General features: G+C 42.8%; 2 protein-coding genes across 5 annotated transcripts in view; one reads left to right on the forward strand and one right to left on the reverse strand.

Annotated features, from left to right (window-relative positions):
* Window positions 1-5,244, reverse strand: part of ccdc9 (coiled-coil domain containing 9) — a 23,917-nt gene extending 18,673 nt beyond the window's left edge. For 3 of the 4 annotated variants that reach the window (XR_011584166.1, XM_070829607.1, XM_070829606.1), the window contains exons 1-5: window positions 5,157-5,244; window positions 3,944-3,996; window positions 3,653-3,757; window positions 3,081-3,230; window positions 144-554 (exon numbers count right to left, since the gene is read on the reverse strand). Coding sequence is in view for 3 of the 4 variants with exons in the window: in XM_070829607.1 (XP_070685708.1) it covers window positions 144-554; window positions 3,081-3,230; window positions 3,653-3,757; window positions 3,944-3,946 (669 nt within the window). In the remaining variant the exon portion in view is untranslated. The remainder of the gene's footprint in view (window positions 1-143; window positions 555-3,080; window positions 3,231-3,652; window positions 3,758-3,943; window positions 3,997-5,156) is intronic. The other variant, XM_070829608.1, reaches the window with a different exon arrangement.
* A 7,350-nt stretch (window positions 5,245-12,594) lies between these two features.
* On the forward strand, window positions 12,595-14,888 carry LOC139200396 (tripartite motif-containing protein 16-like). The gene has a single exon (XM_070829687.1). The coding sequence runs from the start codon at window positions 12,625-12,627 to the stop codon at window positions 14,287-14,289; it is 1,665 nt and encodes a 554-aa protein (XP_070685788.1). The 5' UTR covers window positions 12,595-12,624; the 3' UTR covers window positions 14,290-14,888.
* The last annotated feature ends 560 nt before the right edge of the window (window positions 14,889-15,448 follow it).

Consider the following 15,448-nt stretch of genomic DNA (forward strand, 5'->3'; position numbering starts at 1 on the left):
GATGGGATTTAACTTAACTTATAGCAAATATTTTACATTTAGCTTTGTCATAATCAGAAAACAGCAGATGCAACAGAAGAAAGTAAAAATTACAATTCTGCTGTTTCACTGTGACCTCATGAAGTTCAAGAGTTCATCCGCACCTTGGATTTCCTGTCCATGCCACCTGGTGTCCCTCCTCCCCCTCCACCTTCTCCTCCTCCTCCTCCTCCTCCTACTCCGCCTCCACCTCCGCCGCCTCCTCCTCCTCCTCCTCCTACTCCTCCCCCTCTTCCTCTCCGTCCTCCTCTGCGTCCCTGTCCTCCCGAATCCCCGAGTTCTCCATCTCTAGGTGTCCTGGGTTCCCGGTCTCTCCTCTCTGGACGGCCTCCTCCTCCTCCTCCTCTCTGACCTCCCCGACTCAATCGTCCTGACCCCGTTCTCCTGGCGGGGCTGTGTCCGTCGCTCTGCCCCCTGTGGCCGTCGCTCAGAGGGCCTCTGTGGTCGTCGCTCTCCTCTGACGTCTTCCGGCCACGAGGAGTTCCGGGTTTCCAGTCGTTCACGACTCTCTTCTCCTGCAGGAAACACACACGGTGGTTACAGCAGAATCACTGAGGAGCAGTAAACCAATAGTGGATAATTAAAGACAACAACAGTTTGAGGCAGGAAAAAGCTGTTAACCAGTTACGAGGCCAACATCATCCCTGAACACCAGAGTCACATCAGGCTGACGTGCTGCGGTCGGAGTCTGTCGCTGAGTGGAGGATGAAGCCGTTTGACTTTTGGCTTAGCAAGCGACGCCACCACGGCCTGCACCTCTTCCTCACTCGACGCAAAACTGTCACGTACGTCCCGGCGTGACCGGTGGAGACTGTGTAGTTAAGTTAGGCCTTAAATCGCCAAACAGACCGCTATTACTGAGTTAAGTATTTCGACTATGAGCGGAGGGGGGAGGCATATTCCTCTGTCGTGTACTTTTAATTTCAACAGACTCAATCTGAAGAAGTGGTGCCATAGAAAAAGTACAAAGGACTAATCTGGGCTATGGATTATGCAAAACTACAGCTTGATGGCTTCACTGAGCAGGAGAGGGAGAGAGCAACAGGGAAGAAGCGATAGTTTTTCAAGGAGCTCTTTAAGCCCAGGGATCAGTAGTCTGTTGTCAAGCTTTAGAAAAGGTTTAACAGTCTAATGAACCAAATTCGACCTTTTGACTCTGAAACTAAATCAATTCGGACAGTTGCACATGTGGAGCAGATGCCCCCTGTTGCTCCTTCAGGCTCTTGGCAGATTGAGCGTCAGGGTCTGAAGCCATCAGTCGTTATTTGGACCTGATCAGCACCGACTTCAGCCGTCCTGCCTGAAACATGTTCCAAATTTCAATAGGCCTTTTTCACAGCAGACATTTTGACTTAGTCCTAGTAGGAGAAGCACAGGTGTTGTTAATACCATCAACGACGGCTTTGTTCCAGCGAGCCAGCGAGCACAAGGCCGGCACCCTGAAACTAAAGCAGCTAAATGGAATTCAGCCATCATTCATTTGATTATTCACACCTGTGCTTGTGTCCTCTGTGACACACTCTCCACCTGTAATGCTGCAGCACTTTGAAGAGGCTGTAATCAATATTTTTATCACAACATAAAAACAATGTGGAAGTTGTCTCTGGTAGTGATGAAGAATTATAACCTAAATCTGCGGTTTCTCTCGGCTTTATGGAGCTTTAGACCCAGCCGCAGCTCATTGTAATATTTTAATTAATTTAGTATTTAATAAAGCTGTCCAACCCACAACTTCATGGTTTTAGTCATTTTCAGCCACAGGAGGCAGCTGTTAAAATAAGCTCTAAAAACCCAGTGGACACCACCTGCTCTGCTCCAAACAGCCGACTCTTTAGTTCATCACGTGTTTGTATGGTACACTGTTATGTATTCTCATACCTTGTAGTCCAGAAAACATAACTGAATTGCTCACTAAGCATGAAGAGTTGGATAATCACATTATAAAGCTTGTTTTCCAGGACATTTTGTGTATTTTAATATACTGATCAGAGTTTAACCTGCACCAAAACCTGCTGTTACAAGATTACGTTGCTATAAAAAGGTACAAACAGCTGCAACAAACCAGAGATGTTTGCCAAATCAAATCACATGGATCACAAACCAACACAGAAACAAAGACTTAACGGAAAACAGATAAAAACTATCATCTCATAAACCCTCATAAGCTAATTCACTTTTCCAGCTATTTTTAGTCTGCGTCACGTTTTAATTTCTAATTAACAAACAGAGGGATAGTTTCTGACGCCACCTTTAAAAATGATCCGTTCCTAAAGGCCACATCTTGGTTATGTGCATCATATTCATAATAGTTTGTTCATCAGACAAAAAAAAGCAAAGCACTTATTTATAGCCTTAATTATAATATTTGCAGTGTTTCCACAGCCTCTTGTTCTACTCTGGTCATGTGATTGTACTGTTTATATTTCCCCTGTGTTGAATATCACTTTTTGCTGTTGCTTTCAGGGTTCTGATGATATCATTAGTAATATACGAATCCACTTTTTTTTCCCCACGTGACCATGCTTGTAAGCTTCATCAGTAAACCGGTTCATGTGCAGGCCCAGTGACAGACAGTGGCAGTGACAGATAACCTCAGGGGGAGCGGACTGAGGTGAACTTTGTGGTCTCAATAGATTTTTCTCAACACAAACTACAGAATCCTGCAAACAGAGCAGAAGAAGACGTGTTGTATTTAATATCATCGTTATATGCGCTTCTTATACTCCCCTGTAGGACTTAATGTACATTAAAACCGCCAGCCTACGCATGAGTGGGCAGAGGACTGATGCAGGGCATGATGGGTAGACTGGCGGGCGTGTGGTCGGTTAAACGGATCACAGCAATGAGAATTTGTCAGAGTTTATAAGCTGCATCGTCAGTCTGCAGGACCATGATAAAACAGATAAAGAAGTTATCTTTTCTGCACCTAGAAAAACAAAATGACGGACAGATGCGTCACAGCACTCCTGTAACCGAGACTAGTGTGTGTGTGAAGTGTGTGTGTGTGTGTGTGTGTGTGTAGTGTCCACATCATGTCTTACCCCCATCACCTTAGAAAGGTCGACCGTGACCGTGAAGTTTTCTTTCTCCGTCTTCCTCCTGTCTGTCTCTGGCTCATGGGGGCGGGGCTTCCGCGGGGTTGTCACGGCAATGCCCTCTTGCTCCGCCTTCTTCTTGTCTTCCTCTATTTCCTGTTGAGAGTGAGCGACAGCATGAGAGTATGTAAAAACATGTAAAATACTAAATATTAAAAAACTAGCCAAACACACAAAATGAGAATTAAATCACTGATAAACATTTATTTCTATTTGTGGAATATAATTGAAGGTCTGACACCGAAAGTCACAGTTTGACTGACGTGCACCAAACACATATCGTGTATGTTGATTTAATTTGTTTATTAACTGCAACAACAGTCCACAAAACCATTAGAATACATTGCATGCAATCAGTATGTGATATGGAATTGAGACACATTAAAATCTTTTATTTGGAAAAAGGCATTCAGACCACAAACATGACAAAATGTCGTGAATGCCAAGCCCAACTCCTGCAGTAGTGTCTCGAACTTGAGGATATTCTGTGTGTGTGCTTGTGTTTCAGGACTCCATACCTGGTACCTCTTGACCAGAGCTTCGTTCTTCTTCCTCAGAGCTTCGATTCGTCGGTCCAGCTCTGCATCCTTCTCCTCCTTGGTCTTGAGATCCACCGCTGAAGACTGGCGCAGACAGGAGGAGAGTCAGGAAAGCAATTAAATGAGGAAGAAGCCAGTCTGTCCTTAATGAAGTCCGGGGAGAGTAAAGGTAATAATATTGCCTGGGTTTTATTAGTGAACTGGTTAGATGGGCAGCAGCCTCCAGGAACAACGCTCCTTTGGTACGAAACCCAACTGTAGGCTACTCACCATATCTGCCTCTGACTTGTCTTCATGCACAGGTGGCTGACTGCTTCTTCCTCCTGTGGTGAAGAAGATGAAGACACGAGGATTAGTTTCTCCATGCAAGGTTATCAAACTGAAATCTGTAGAGCTCCTTCCTCCACTCAAACATGTGCTCTGCTTATCGTTACTTCAGCTGGATGCTTGACACTGGAAGGCTGTTTTCACACTGCTGGAGAGGGAACGTTTCTCTGTGCTCACCTCAACTTTAAGGTGTGTAGTTTAAGGGAAATTGCATTTGATCGTGGAAATATATTAATGTTTACTTCCCCCTGGAGTTCGATCGGAGGGAGAGAAACGAGACATGGTATAGGGCAGCTTCAGCAGTGTGCATGTGACAAACCTGAAGCCTCGACACAGAAAAACTGAGAGGTCTAGGACATCTAGATTTTATGCTGAGAATTGCTGACAAGATAGCTGATCAGGAAAATCAGAATCAGACACAAATCAACCTCTGCAACCCTCTTTTTTCTGACTGCAGCTTACATTGGACGGATAAAAGAGGCTCCAATCATGACTTTATTAGTTTTTCACATGTCTTAAAACAAGCCTGCAGGTGATGTCTTAATCTGGTTCATAATTCTGGTTACTAAATTACGAAAAATACAAATTATTTGCTGGTTACAGCATAAGAAATGTGACTTTAACCTATTTTCTATTGCTAAATATCAATTTGATAATAATCCAGCTATTAACCAACAGTAATTAGAGCCGTTTTGCTCTTGTGTGAGGGGTCCAGCACAGGTGAGGCAGCAGCCAGGTGTGTGTGTGTGTGTGTGTTAGTGTGTGTGTGTGTGTGTGTGTGTGTGTGTGTGAGACACCAGGACCCGAATGAATAAATCCATGATGCGTTCCCAAAGCTTCTGTAAGCGTATTAGAGCTGCAGGCAGGATGCAAATGTAAGTTACCTGAGTGACATCAGCCACGGTGACACCCCCCCCACACACCGTCCGGGGTACCACCCACCCTGAAGCCCCTAATAATCAGTCATATCGATCCATTTGTTTGGCTCAGGTCAGGAGTAATGTAAGCACACTGAGCCATGTCTGACTCAAGGCGCCGAGCCGCCCTCCCTCCCTCCCTCCACGGTGGAAAAACACCCCGCCGACCCGGAAGACACAAAGCAAAACACCCGAAATGCACCTTTAGAGGGTTTTAAATATCCGTGTGTTTATATTACCTGTACCAGGAGGAGCTGTGGCGAGTGTAAAGGGCTGTGTTTGGTCTCGTTGCTCTTTGCCAATTCCTGCACCTCGGTGTGCCCTCGTTATTCGGCTTCCTGTTAGCGGCGGCTAACTTCCTGCCAAATAGTGACCCCCTCTCGGTGGATTTAAAGGCACAGCGCTGCTTTTTTTTTTTTTTTTTAATAAACCAGCTGCCTGAAACTTTCTGTTTCTACTAACTGCTGCTAAACACAACTTCAGTTTGGTGTGCAATGACCTTTATACAGGTTTGGATAATCGAAATCGAAACTAAATGTTATAAAGTGGAGTTTTTAAACAGAGAAAATAGTTCCTCTGCTGTCCGCCAGAGGGCGCCACCGGCCAGCAGACGAAGTTGACCTGATAACACACTGGTGATCCTGCAGCCACACACACACACACACACACACACACACACACACACACTCACACACACACACACACACACACACACACTCACTAAACTCTAAACCTCATATTATTATTATCATATTCATTGTGTGCATATGATATGATCATATTTTACTTGTGTCTGTTACTGACACTTTGTTTCTGCATCTTTTCTGTCTCTTCTGTTGCTGTAAACAAGTGAATTCCCAAAACCAAGTTGTTATTACTATTACTATTATTATATATATCAGTAGTAGTAATTGTAGTAGTTGTACTTGTGATAGTAGAATTAGTAGTAGTCTGTAACCTTTATCTAAAAAGGGAAGGCCACTGAGAACAAGCTGTCTTTCAGAAGGACTCCCTGAGTAAAAACATGCACCAAGCGACAGCTGTTATCGCTAACAAACAGGGACAACATCAAATTCAAAGAAAACACATGGATTCAGTTGACAGAGATTTATATTGATCACTGAAAGAGATTAGCTTGTCTAGTTTTATAAGCTTCTGCAGACTAAATGATCTAAAAGCAATGACGCGAGGATTTTTGTGAACAAATAGTCTTGGATGCCAGTGTAGGACCATTAAAATGGAGAAAACACAATGCAGCGCCGTCCGCTGCGCACTTCCAGTGGAGAAAATGTGATTACGTCCCCTAATTTATGGCCAAAATAGAGAAAACATGATGCAGGTCCTCCAGGTCAGTGTTTCCTAGACCTGGTCCTGGTTTCTCTGCTCCAACACACCTGCTTCAAATGAATGAGTCGTATTCAGGCTTTGCAGAGCTTGATGATCAGACTACATGCAGTCAGCTTTTATTTTTTTCATCTCATCCCTCATACAGCCCAACGCTGACTCTACTTAGGCTGAGCACAAGTTTGAGGCACTTGGATTTTACTTGAGTACAATAATATGAGTCCTCCACCACATTTCATGGTAATTTAAGTTACTAGTAACTTTGCAGATTTATATTATTAGAACAAAACATGACACACTAATTAACCTCACTTTGGCAAAGTTTTGTTTTCACGTGCAAAACATATATATTGTTTTTATTTAGATGTAGTTAATTTGTAATGAACCTTTTTCACAGAATGCATTTTGTCATGGTGTGAAAAAACGCTGGTCTTACTGGGACACTTGAATGACCAGAGCGTCAAAATATCTGCTGTGAAAAAGGCCTTTGCACTTAATTTAAATGTTAGCGTCTTGTGCCAGAGTTAGCACATAATAAATAGATATTATGTGCTAAATGTAATTGTATATTTCACGTAAGACAAATAAAAACAAGGATATAGCAAATTTTTCAGTTTGCCGTCAAAGCTGCTGTTAAAGCTGCAGCTCTTTATGCACAACCATACATTATCATATTTAATTATACTTAATATAAATTAATTCAGGACTTTAACTGTGCACATACATCCCCATAACATCTTCCTGGTGCAAACACCAACCACCTTCACTATGACTAAGCATATTTCAGTCACCTCTCTCACCTTTCAGTGGGATGACGCACCTGTTTTGAACTGACAGAATAACTCACAGGTGAGATAAGGCTGATTGTCCTGTTCAGCAGCAACTGGGAGGGATGATTGTGATCAGCTGGCCTTCTTTTTATGCCTCTCACAGGTGTGTTCACAGGTTGTTTGAGGGATTTGGAGTCAATTTGATGTAATGTGGGTAATAAAATGCTGATTCTAAACAGAATAATCTGCCTCTGCAACTTTAATATAATACCTCCTTTTCCCATTTACTCTCTCTCTCTCTAACCCACACACACACACACACACACAGATGACAGACTATCCTGTGGCCTAGTTTCAGTGGAGGCAGTCAAAACAAACAGCCATGCTGTTGTCAGGCGGAGCACTGAGTAATGATCACGCAGGATTTGTTAATCACTCGATAAGATCGTGACACCTGAGCCAAGCGTCTGTGCCATCAAGACATCAGCAGACACACAGAAGGAACCTGCAGCTCACAGGAAGGCGGAGAGACAGGTGGAGGTAGAAAACAGACAGCAGCACCAGTTACACTGATGAGAAATATAATTTAAGAAATGTAATTTTAAAAAGCTAATTTACTCGAGGATCAGTACGAGATTCCAATTAAATATGAAGATTAACCTACTATTTAGCTGGAACTAAGTTAAACTCGGACAAAAGATTCAGAAATGACGAAATACAGCATGAAAAAACTAGACAGAAGTGTTTTATTCTACTTAATCGCGTATATCATTGCTGTGACAGATGGTTATATTGTATGGATCATCATGACGAATATAATCATGCGCAATTACGCACGGAAACATGGCGACCACAGGATCCACAGCGTGCCCAGAAATGTGAATCCATCTTAAAAAAGAGTCATCATGTGCTCCTGCAGTATCTTTGAGCTGGCGTGTGTTCGTATATATTCATGCTGAGGCGCTGCAACAACAACAACAACAACAACAACAGAGCGACAGTAAGTTTCCGCGGAGGGAAAACTCTCCACAGGATTCCCAAACAGTCCGTGCGTCATGACGGAGGAAGCCCTGTTTTGCACGGGATGAACGTAGGGATTTCGTGATTGTGATTGTGCCAACCTCTAACACGCCCTCCAATAATCTACTATGATGTGATCTCCTGATCCACAGGCACTGGGCAGGGTGCACCAATCACACACAAATCACATCAGACTACAGCTGTTATGTTATGTCATGTTATGTTCCTGGGGGGTCAGGGGTCAGGGGTTGGGTTACATCATGCCCTGTCTTGTCATTACACATGATGTTATGTCACGGTGACCTCGCATGACATTGCATTATGTGAACTCACATGACAGAGCATAATGTTTGTGCATGATATAGAATCATCATGTGCAAAGTCATGTGAGGTCTAATATCTCTAATATCTGTATATCGTAGGGAGGCACAAAGGTGAGATAACATGATGGACGACAGTCGTACATATGGAGAACAGAAGAGCACTAACATGTAAAGAACAGTCTGTTTAGTTTATGTTTATAGTACTTATCAACACTAACAACATGAATCATTTAAACACTTCACACATGCTCGAGTTTCTACTTTTCAAAGTAGAAGACAAATAATCTGATCCGCTTGTTAAAAAAAACTGTTTACTAAAGCATTCACGTTGTTGGGCCCATGATTTATTAACTGTGATCATTATGTCACCCTGTGACACGGGTCAGCAGCAACCCACGTACGCTGGATTAATCATGGTTTAATTATTGTGGAGCTCCTCACGCTGGTCTGAAATGGCAGCCAAGTGCAGAGCCGTGGATCCCCTTTCAGCCCCGGGCCTGGATGCAGAGGGGAACTCGGCGATGAGCTCATTGTTGTGAAAGCCAAACAACAGCCTCCCCGGGGATAATATGATCCCCCTTGAGGCTCCGATCACGGAGAGAGGAAAGTGACGATGGTTTCTCTTGTTGATATAAACAAGCAGCACTCGGGGGTTTACACGGCTGTGGCGACGACTACACTGGAGCGTCTCTGGGCAGATGTTTACAGCTGAAGTGTCCTCTCACTTGGGGGGCAACTTTTGTCCTCCAAGAAATTTGGGAAATACCAGACTCAGTTCCACCACTTGTGTCCTCATTCTGTCTTTGTAACTTGATGAAGCACGTCTACATGGTACCTGATTGCTCCATGGACGCTGGAAAATGATTAGTGAAATCCCAAAATAGAGGCTCCAAAGATGTGTGGGGTTTTTTTCAAGTAGGACTAAGACTGGTTCACCAGATTGGATGATCAGTGGGATCAAAAATATTAATAGTTCATTATATGGGTATATTTTCAAAAGTAAGAGAGGTCAAAGGTGATGTCGGGTTGATGTTACACCACAGCATCATGACATGGCTTCACTTCCAAGTCAGGTGGTCTTTTAATTTAAGGACCAACAGCACAGAAGCTAAATCTGGGTTATTTTTCAATCTGGATCTGTAATCTGGATAACTGTGCTGAGCGAAACCAGTCCATGTTTCCGACTAGTAAATGGACTGTCGATGTGACACTACAGTCACACTGACCCACTCACACACCATTCAGGTGCCAACCTTAACACCGAGCAGCTGGGAATCAAACTGATCTTCTGATGAGAGACCCGCTCCACCACTGAGCCGTTCAGTTTTAACCCCTCCAAGTTGTCCAGATAGCTCAGTAAACCTGCCTCTTGTCATGTATCACACATTCATACATTGAAAGGAAGATCTCACAGCCTTAAAGTGAGGAGAACATCTCAGGTTCATTGTTTAATCGTTTATCCTGAGCCCCTCACAACTAATGAAGGCATACATGTCCATTTCTTTGAAGCCCTTAAATTGTCCTCTTTAATCTGGGTCATTGAGGCATCTGATGATTTTTTTGGACATATGGTTATGAATTAAAACCACTGGAGCGTATTATACCGCCATCTTGTTCTCACGTGATCAGTGCCTGGTCGACATGTTGAGATATATTTGTGAATATGTTTGTGAATATGTTTGTGAATATGTCTCCGTCTGAATGACCAAAACGTTCACATCCCTCCCGTCTTTGCTGCTGTTTCAGGAGAATTAAAACCATGTGTGAACAGACATGATGTGCTGCAGATGCACATTCCTCCACCCTGTGTTGACTCGACTTATCACAACAGGGATTTGGTGGGCTGTGAGAGACTGAGCAGGGCACAGCAGTGCACACACACACACACACACACACACACACACACACACACACACACACACACACACACACACACACACACAAACACACACACACACCGGGTCCATCTGTCCAACTCTGTTTGAGGTGAAATGGATGAGGTAATGCTGTTGCTCTTCAGAAGCCTGACACCTTTTCTCCCTCTCCAAAAACCCGTCCATCAGTTTTCTAATTTCTGTCTTAACACACAGCTATGTTTTTTTTTTAAACATTTCTATCTTTTTTCTTTCTCTCTCTCTATTGTTTTTGTTCTTTTCTTCTGTCTCTGTAAAGTAGCACTGAGTTGGTAAATACAATATATCTACAGCTATTTATCAATTCCACAAGCTGAAGGAGTTTTCTGAAGGTGAACTTCTATCAATTAAAGATAAGATGCAGAGAAAAGATAAATAATTACAAGTATATCAAAATAAAGGAACAAACAGAAATAATTGTGTAAAACTATACATTAGCAATTGAACTGGTGTGATTAGTAGCAGCAGAGTAACATCTACTATATATTAACAGTGTAAATCATAATAACAATATTACGTAATCATGTGATGATACTAGTAATGTACAGTATCTATATTATATATATCTATATTTCTGTTTAATTCTGACGTTCAGATTTCCACGTGTGCTGAAAAATAACAAACCTTCCACCTGATTCTTCTACACACCATTTCCAAGTAAGTAGATACAGATAGCTAGATAGATAACTAAGTAGATACAATCTCTGTGTGGCTTTCTTGAAAATACTCAATAATCAATCACACTTCCAAGACATGATGAAATGACTGACGGTTTCTACAGGTGATCCAGTGACGGCCAAAGGTTGAAATCTAGTTCTTTGGTTTCACGTGCATTTATTTAACACACTTTGCAGCAGAGAAACTACACGATTACCATATGTCCCTCTCACACAAAAGGCCGATCAGCACCATATCATCAGTAAGTTACGGTGGGATACACAGAAAATAACCAAGGCGATGAAATGGCACCTGTGTTTACAGTCTGACTCCTCGTCTGACTCCTTTCTTAGGTTTGAATCATTTAGCTTGAAAAAAGCTGAAATTATTAGTGATTAGTTTTCAAATCAGGTAACTTTTATAAAAGTGTTCCGGTTTCTTTTGGACTCATTTCATGGTGATACTATATTAAAGGGATAGTTTGGGTTGTATGAGGTCCTTAATCAGAGTCAGTGTGTTACGTAATGTAGAAAGATCAATATCAGAATATGTGTATGCTATATTTAGAATATTTTTACCACCTTACAATGCATCAGACAGCTTCTTCTGACGGGAAACTGTTTTTTTTTGTTTGCTTCAAAGCATCCATGACAAAAACCTTTTTTCTTACAGAAATCGGGTGTTTGCTGTGCGGCTGCTGTCTCGATCAATGAACTAATACTTAAGTTTGGATCCGCACTAAATCTTTACAGCCACACAGTAACACAAGCACACAAACCAGCCAAAGCAGCCCCATGTTCTGCAAGATAAAATGATTGATAGTCAGTGGAGTCTGGTGGTTTTGAAGAGAGCAAAGAAAAAGAGAGAACAGCTTCAGTCTGTCTGACAGCAATGATACATGTTGTAAAATATTCTAAATATGGTGTACACTTAAACTTAAGTGGGCCCTTTTTTTAGGTGACTAAAATGTAGTTTTCTACTGCCACTCTCCACAGCAGCACGTAGCTTAGCATCTGTGCAAAAGTCTATCAATTATACTGATTGATAATAATCAAAAACTTAAAAGCAGGAGCAGCTCATCTGGTTAGTTTATGTCTTTCTAGATTCACAGTTGTAACAGATAGCTTGAGATGCTGGTTGGGTTCAGGATGATACTCTTAAAATCACAAACGCTTCAAAGTTGGTCATTAAATATATAAGAAAGTATTATAGAGTATTTTATGAGAGTTTATCAGTCAACTGTTTTTGACCAGTAACAGAAATTTGAACACAATTTGAGGAAAAGTTAGAGAAACATGGATCTTTCACAGAAGCCTGAGGAGCCAAGAAGTACTTTATGATTTAAAACTTAAATATTATCAAATGGGGATCAGGTTTTAACGGAGGTTTCGCTGTAAATGAGAAAACAAAGTTCAGATTCACAGAGCTGCTCCTCTTCCTGGACTGAATCAAAGCCTGAAAACACCTCCCTCCTCTTCCTGCTCTCAAACACAGGGAGCTCAACTCTGTCCACATGTTTCCTCCCCCTCAGATTTAAAGTGTGAGGATGGGTGAAAACAACATGGTGGAGTGCTAAAGCTAACATTCAGTGCAGGAACAGATGTTGTTTAGATCAGAGCTCAAACTGGTTTCATTTCTGAGGAAGTGAAACTTAGACAGTCGTTGCCACTGACAGGTGAAATGGCGCAGCAAGGAGTTCAGCTGGACCGGGAAACCTTCTCCTGTTCGATCTGTCTGGACCTCCTGAAGGATCCGGTGACTATTCCCTGTGGACACAGCTACTGCATGAGCTGTATTAAAGGCTTCTGGGATGGAGAGGATGAGAAGGGGATCCACAGCTGCCCTCAGTGCAGGCAGACGTTCACACCGAGGCCTGTCCTGCTGAAAAACACCATGTTAGCAGCTGTAGTGGAGGAGCTGAAGAAGACGGGACTCCAGGCTGCTCCTGCTGATCACTGCTACGCTGGAGCTGAAGATGTGGCCTGTGATGTCTGCACTGGGAGGAAACTGAAAGCCCTCAAGTCCTGTCTGGTCTGTCTGGCCTCTTACTGTGAGAAACACCTCCAGCCTCATCATGATGTGGCTCCTTTACAGAAACACAAGCTGGTGGAGCCGTCCAAGAAGCTCCAGGAGAACATCTGCTCTCTCCACGATGAGGTGAAGAAGATGTTCTGCCGTACCGATCGGCAGAGTATCTGTTATCTCTGCTCTGTGGACCAACATAAAGGCCACGACACAGTGTCAGCTGCAGCAGAGAGGACTGAGAGGCAGACAGAGCTGGAGAAGAGTCGCCTGAACATCCAGCAGAGGATCCAGGACAGAGAGAAAGACCTGAAGGAGCTCCAGCAGGAGGTGGAGAATATTAATCACTCTGCTGATAAAGCAGTGGAGGACAGTGAGAAGATGTTCACTGAGCTGATCCGTCTGATGGAGAACAGAAGGTCTGATGTGAAGCAGCAGGTCAGATCCCAGCAGGAAGCTGAAGTGAGTCGAGTCAAAGAGCTTCAGGAGGAGATGGATCAGGAGATCAGGGAGCTGAAGAGGAGGGACGCTGAGCTGGAGGAGCTCTCACACACACAGGATCACAACCAGTTTCTGCACAGCTACACCTCACTGTCACCACTCAAAGAGGACACACACTCATCCAGCATCAACATCCGTCCTCTGAGATACTTTGAGGACGTGACGGCTGCTGTGTCAGAGCTCAGAGAGAAACTACAGGACGCTCTGAGGGACGAGTGGACAAACATCTCACTGACTGAAGTGGATGTTCTACTGCCACAACCACAGCCCACGACCAGAGCTGGATTCTTAAAATATTCATGTGAACTCACAATGGATCCAAACACAGCACACACATGTCTGTTATTATCTGAGGGAAACAGAAAAGCAACATTAATGAGACAAGAGCAGTCTTATTCCAGTCACCCAGACAGGTTCACTACATGTTTCCAGGTCCTGAGTAGAGAAAGTCTGACTGGACGTTGTTACTGGGAGGTGGAGAGGAGCAGGGGAGGAGTTTGTGTCGCAGTCGCATACAAGAGTATCAGCAGAACAGGAGACTCAGATGAAAGTGGATTTGGAAACAATAAGAAATCATGGGCGTTAGACTGTAGCAAAAATAGTTACACATTTTACAGCAACGGTATCTCAACTCCTGTCCCGGTTCCTCAGTCCTCCAGAGTTGGAGTGTACCTGGACCACCGTGCAGGTATTCTGTCCTTCTACAGCGTCTCTGAAACCATGAAGCTCCTCCACAGAGTCCAGACCACGTTCACTCAGCCGCTACACGCTGGACTTTGGTTTAATCATGGAACCACTGCTGAGTTCTGTAAACTCAAATAGACAGAAGCCATTTAACACTGGGTTAAATTGTGTGTCACATGTCTTAAAGCTGTTTTGTCCTCATATTTGTTGCTGAGAGCTGATTGCTGTGAAACTTTACCTGCCAATCAAACATTACTGGGGGGGGGGGGGTACTTTGACTTCTTCTCATTAGTTGTTCTGTAGTTGTCCTCAGGTGGCGCTCCTTCCTGATTGTCTGTTCAGCCGTGAGGACTCTCACTGCTTATGATGAGTTTTGTTTAAAGATAAAGATAAAGATGGACTTCATTGATTTTTTGCATGTTACAGCAGCAACAGAAGCAGGAGCAAGATAGCAATAGTAGAAAACCAAAAAAAGACTGATAAAATACAAAAACAATAATTATTATTTACACAAAATATATTGTAATAATGATAAATATTCTCACTATGTACACCTTACCTTACCTGAACTGAAATGTCTCTGCATGAAAATGTAAACAGGATCCTGATAATTAAGGAGATCCTTCATTATTTTCTTTCACATAGCTGAGATTGTAGTTATCAAACTGATTGCGTGTACATGACATCATTTAACAGACTTTACTGATTTACAAATCAATAAACAATCATTAGCAGAGTATTGTCTTCCTGTCTTTATTCCAGGGTCTTATACAAAGCTGGTGGAGAAACTGTGAAACTAATGTGAGAGTAAAACTGAAGCAGTTTGTGTCCAGAGCAGAAGAGCGTTTGTCAGTCAGCCTCTGTCCTTTCAGCTTTCCTCACTAAACCAGCTTCATCACACAGAGACAAGTTTTCTGTCACTCGTTGCTTCTTACAGCCGACATTTGGTTTGTGCACTTAGTCAATAAAGAGGAGTCATTGCACGGACATTAAAAAAATGGAAATGTAGAGTTAATTTGGTCAAGTTTGGGTCCGAGGAACTTTTGTTGAGTCTTGATATACTTGAGACAGCAGATGAAGTGTAGCTGTGGACTTTTTATTACATTTTATTTATTGTTATGTTGATTTTGATTAGGATGGAACTTTATAATGAAGCTATCATGTTGATTCAGTGTCTGGCTCAGTCACCTCACATCCAGACGATCCTGGGCTGTAACATTTGAATCCAGACTTCATTCAAACCTCTAGTGACTCATTTTGCTCCTGGTGTAATCTGTCATTCTTCAAAATATCATGC

Source organism: Pempheris klunzingeri, chromosome 4 (genome assembly GCF_042242105.1).
Source record: "Pempheris klunzingeri isolate RE-2024b chromosome 4, fPemKlu1.hap1, whole genome shotgun sequence".
Taxonomy (NCBI): Eukaryota; Metazoa; Chordata; class Actinopteri; order Acropomatiformes; family Pempheridae; genus Pempheris; species Pempheris klunzingeri.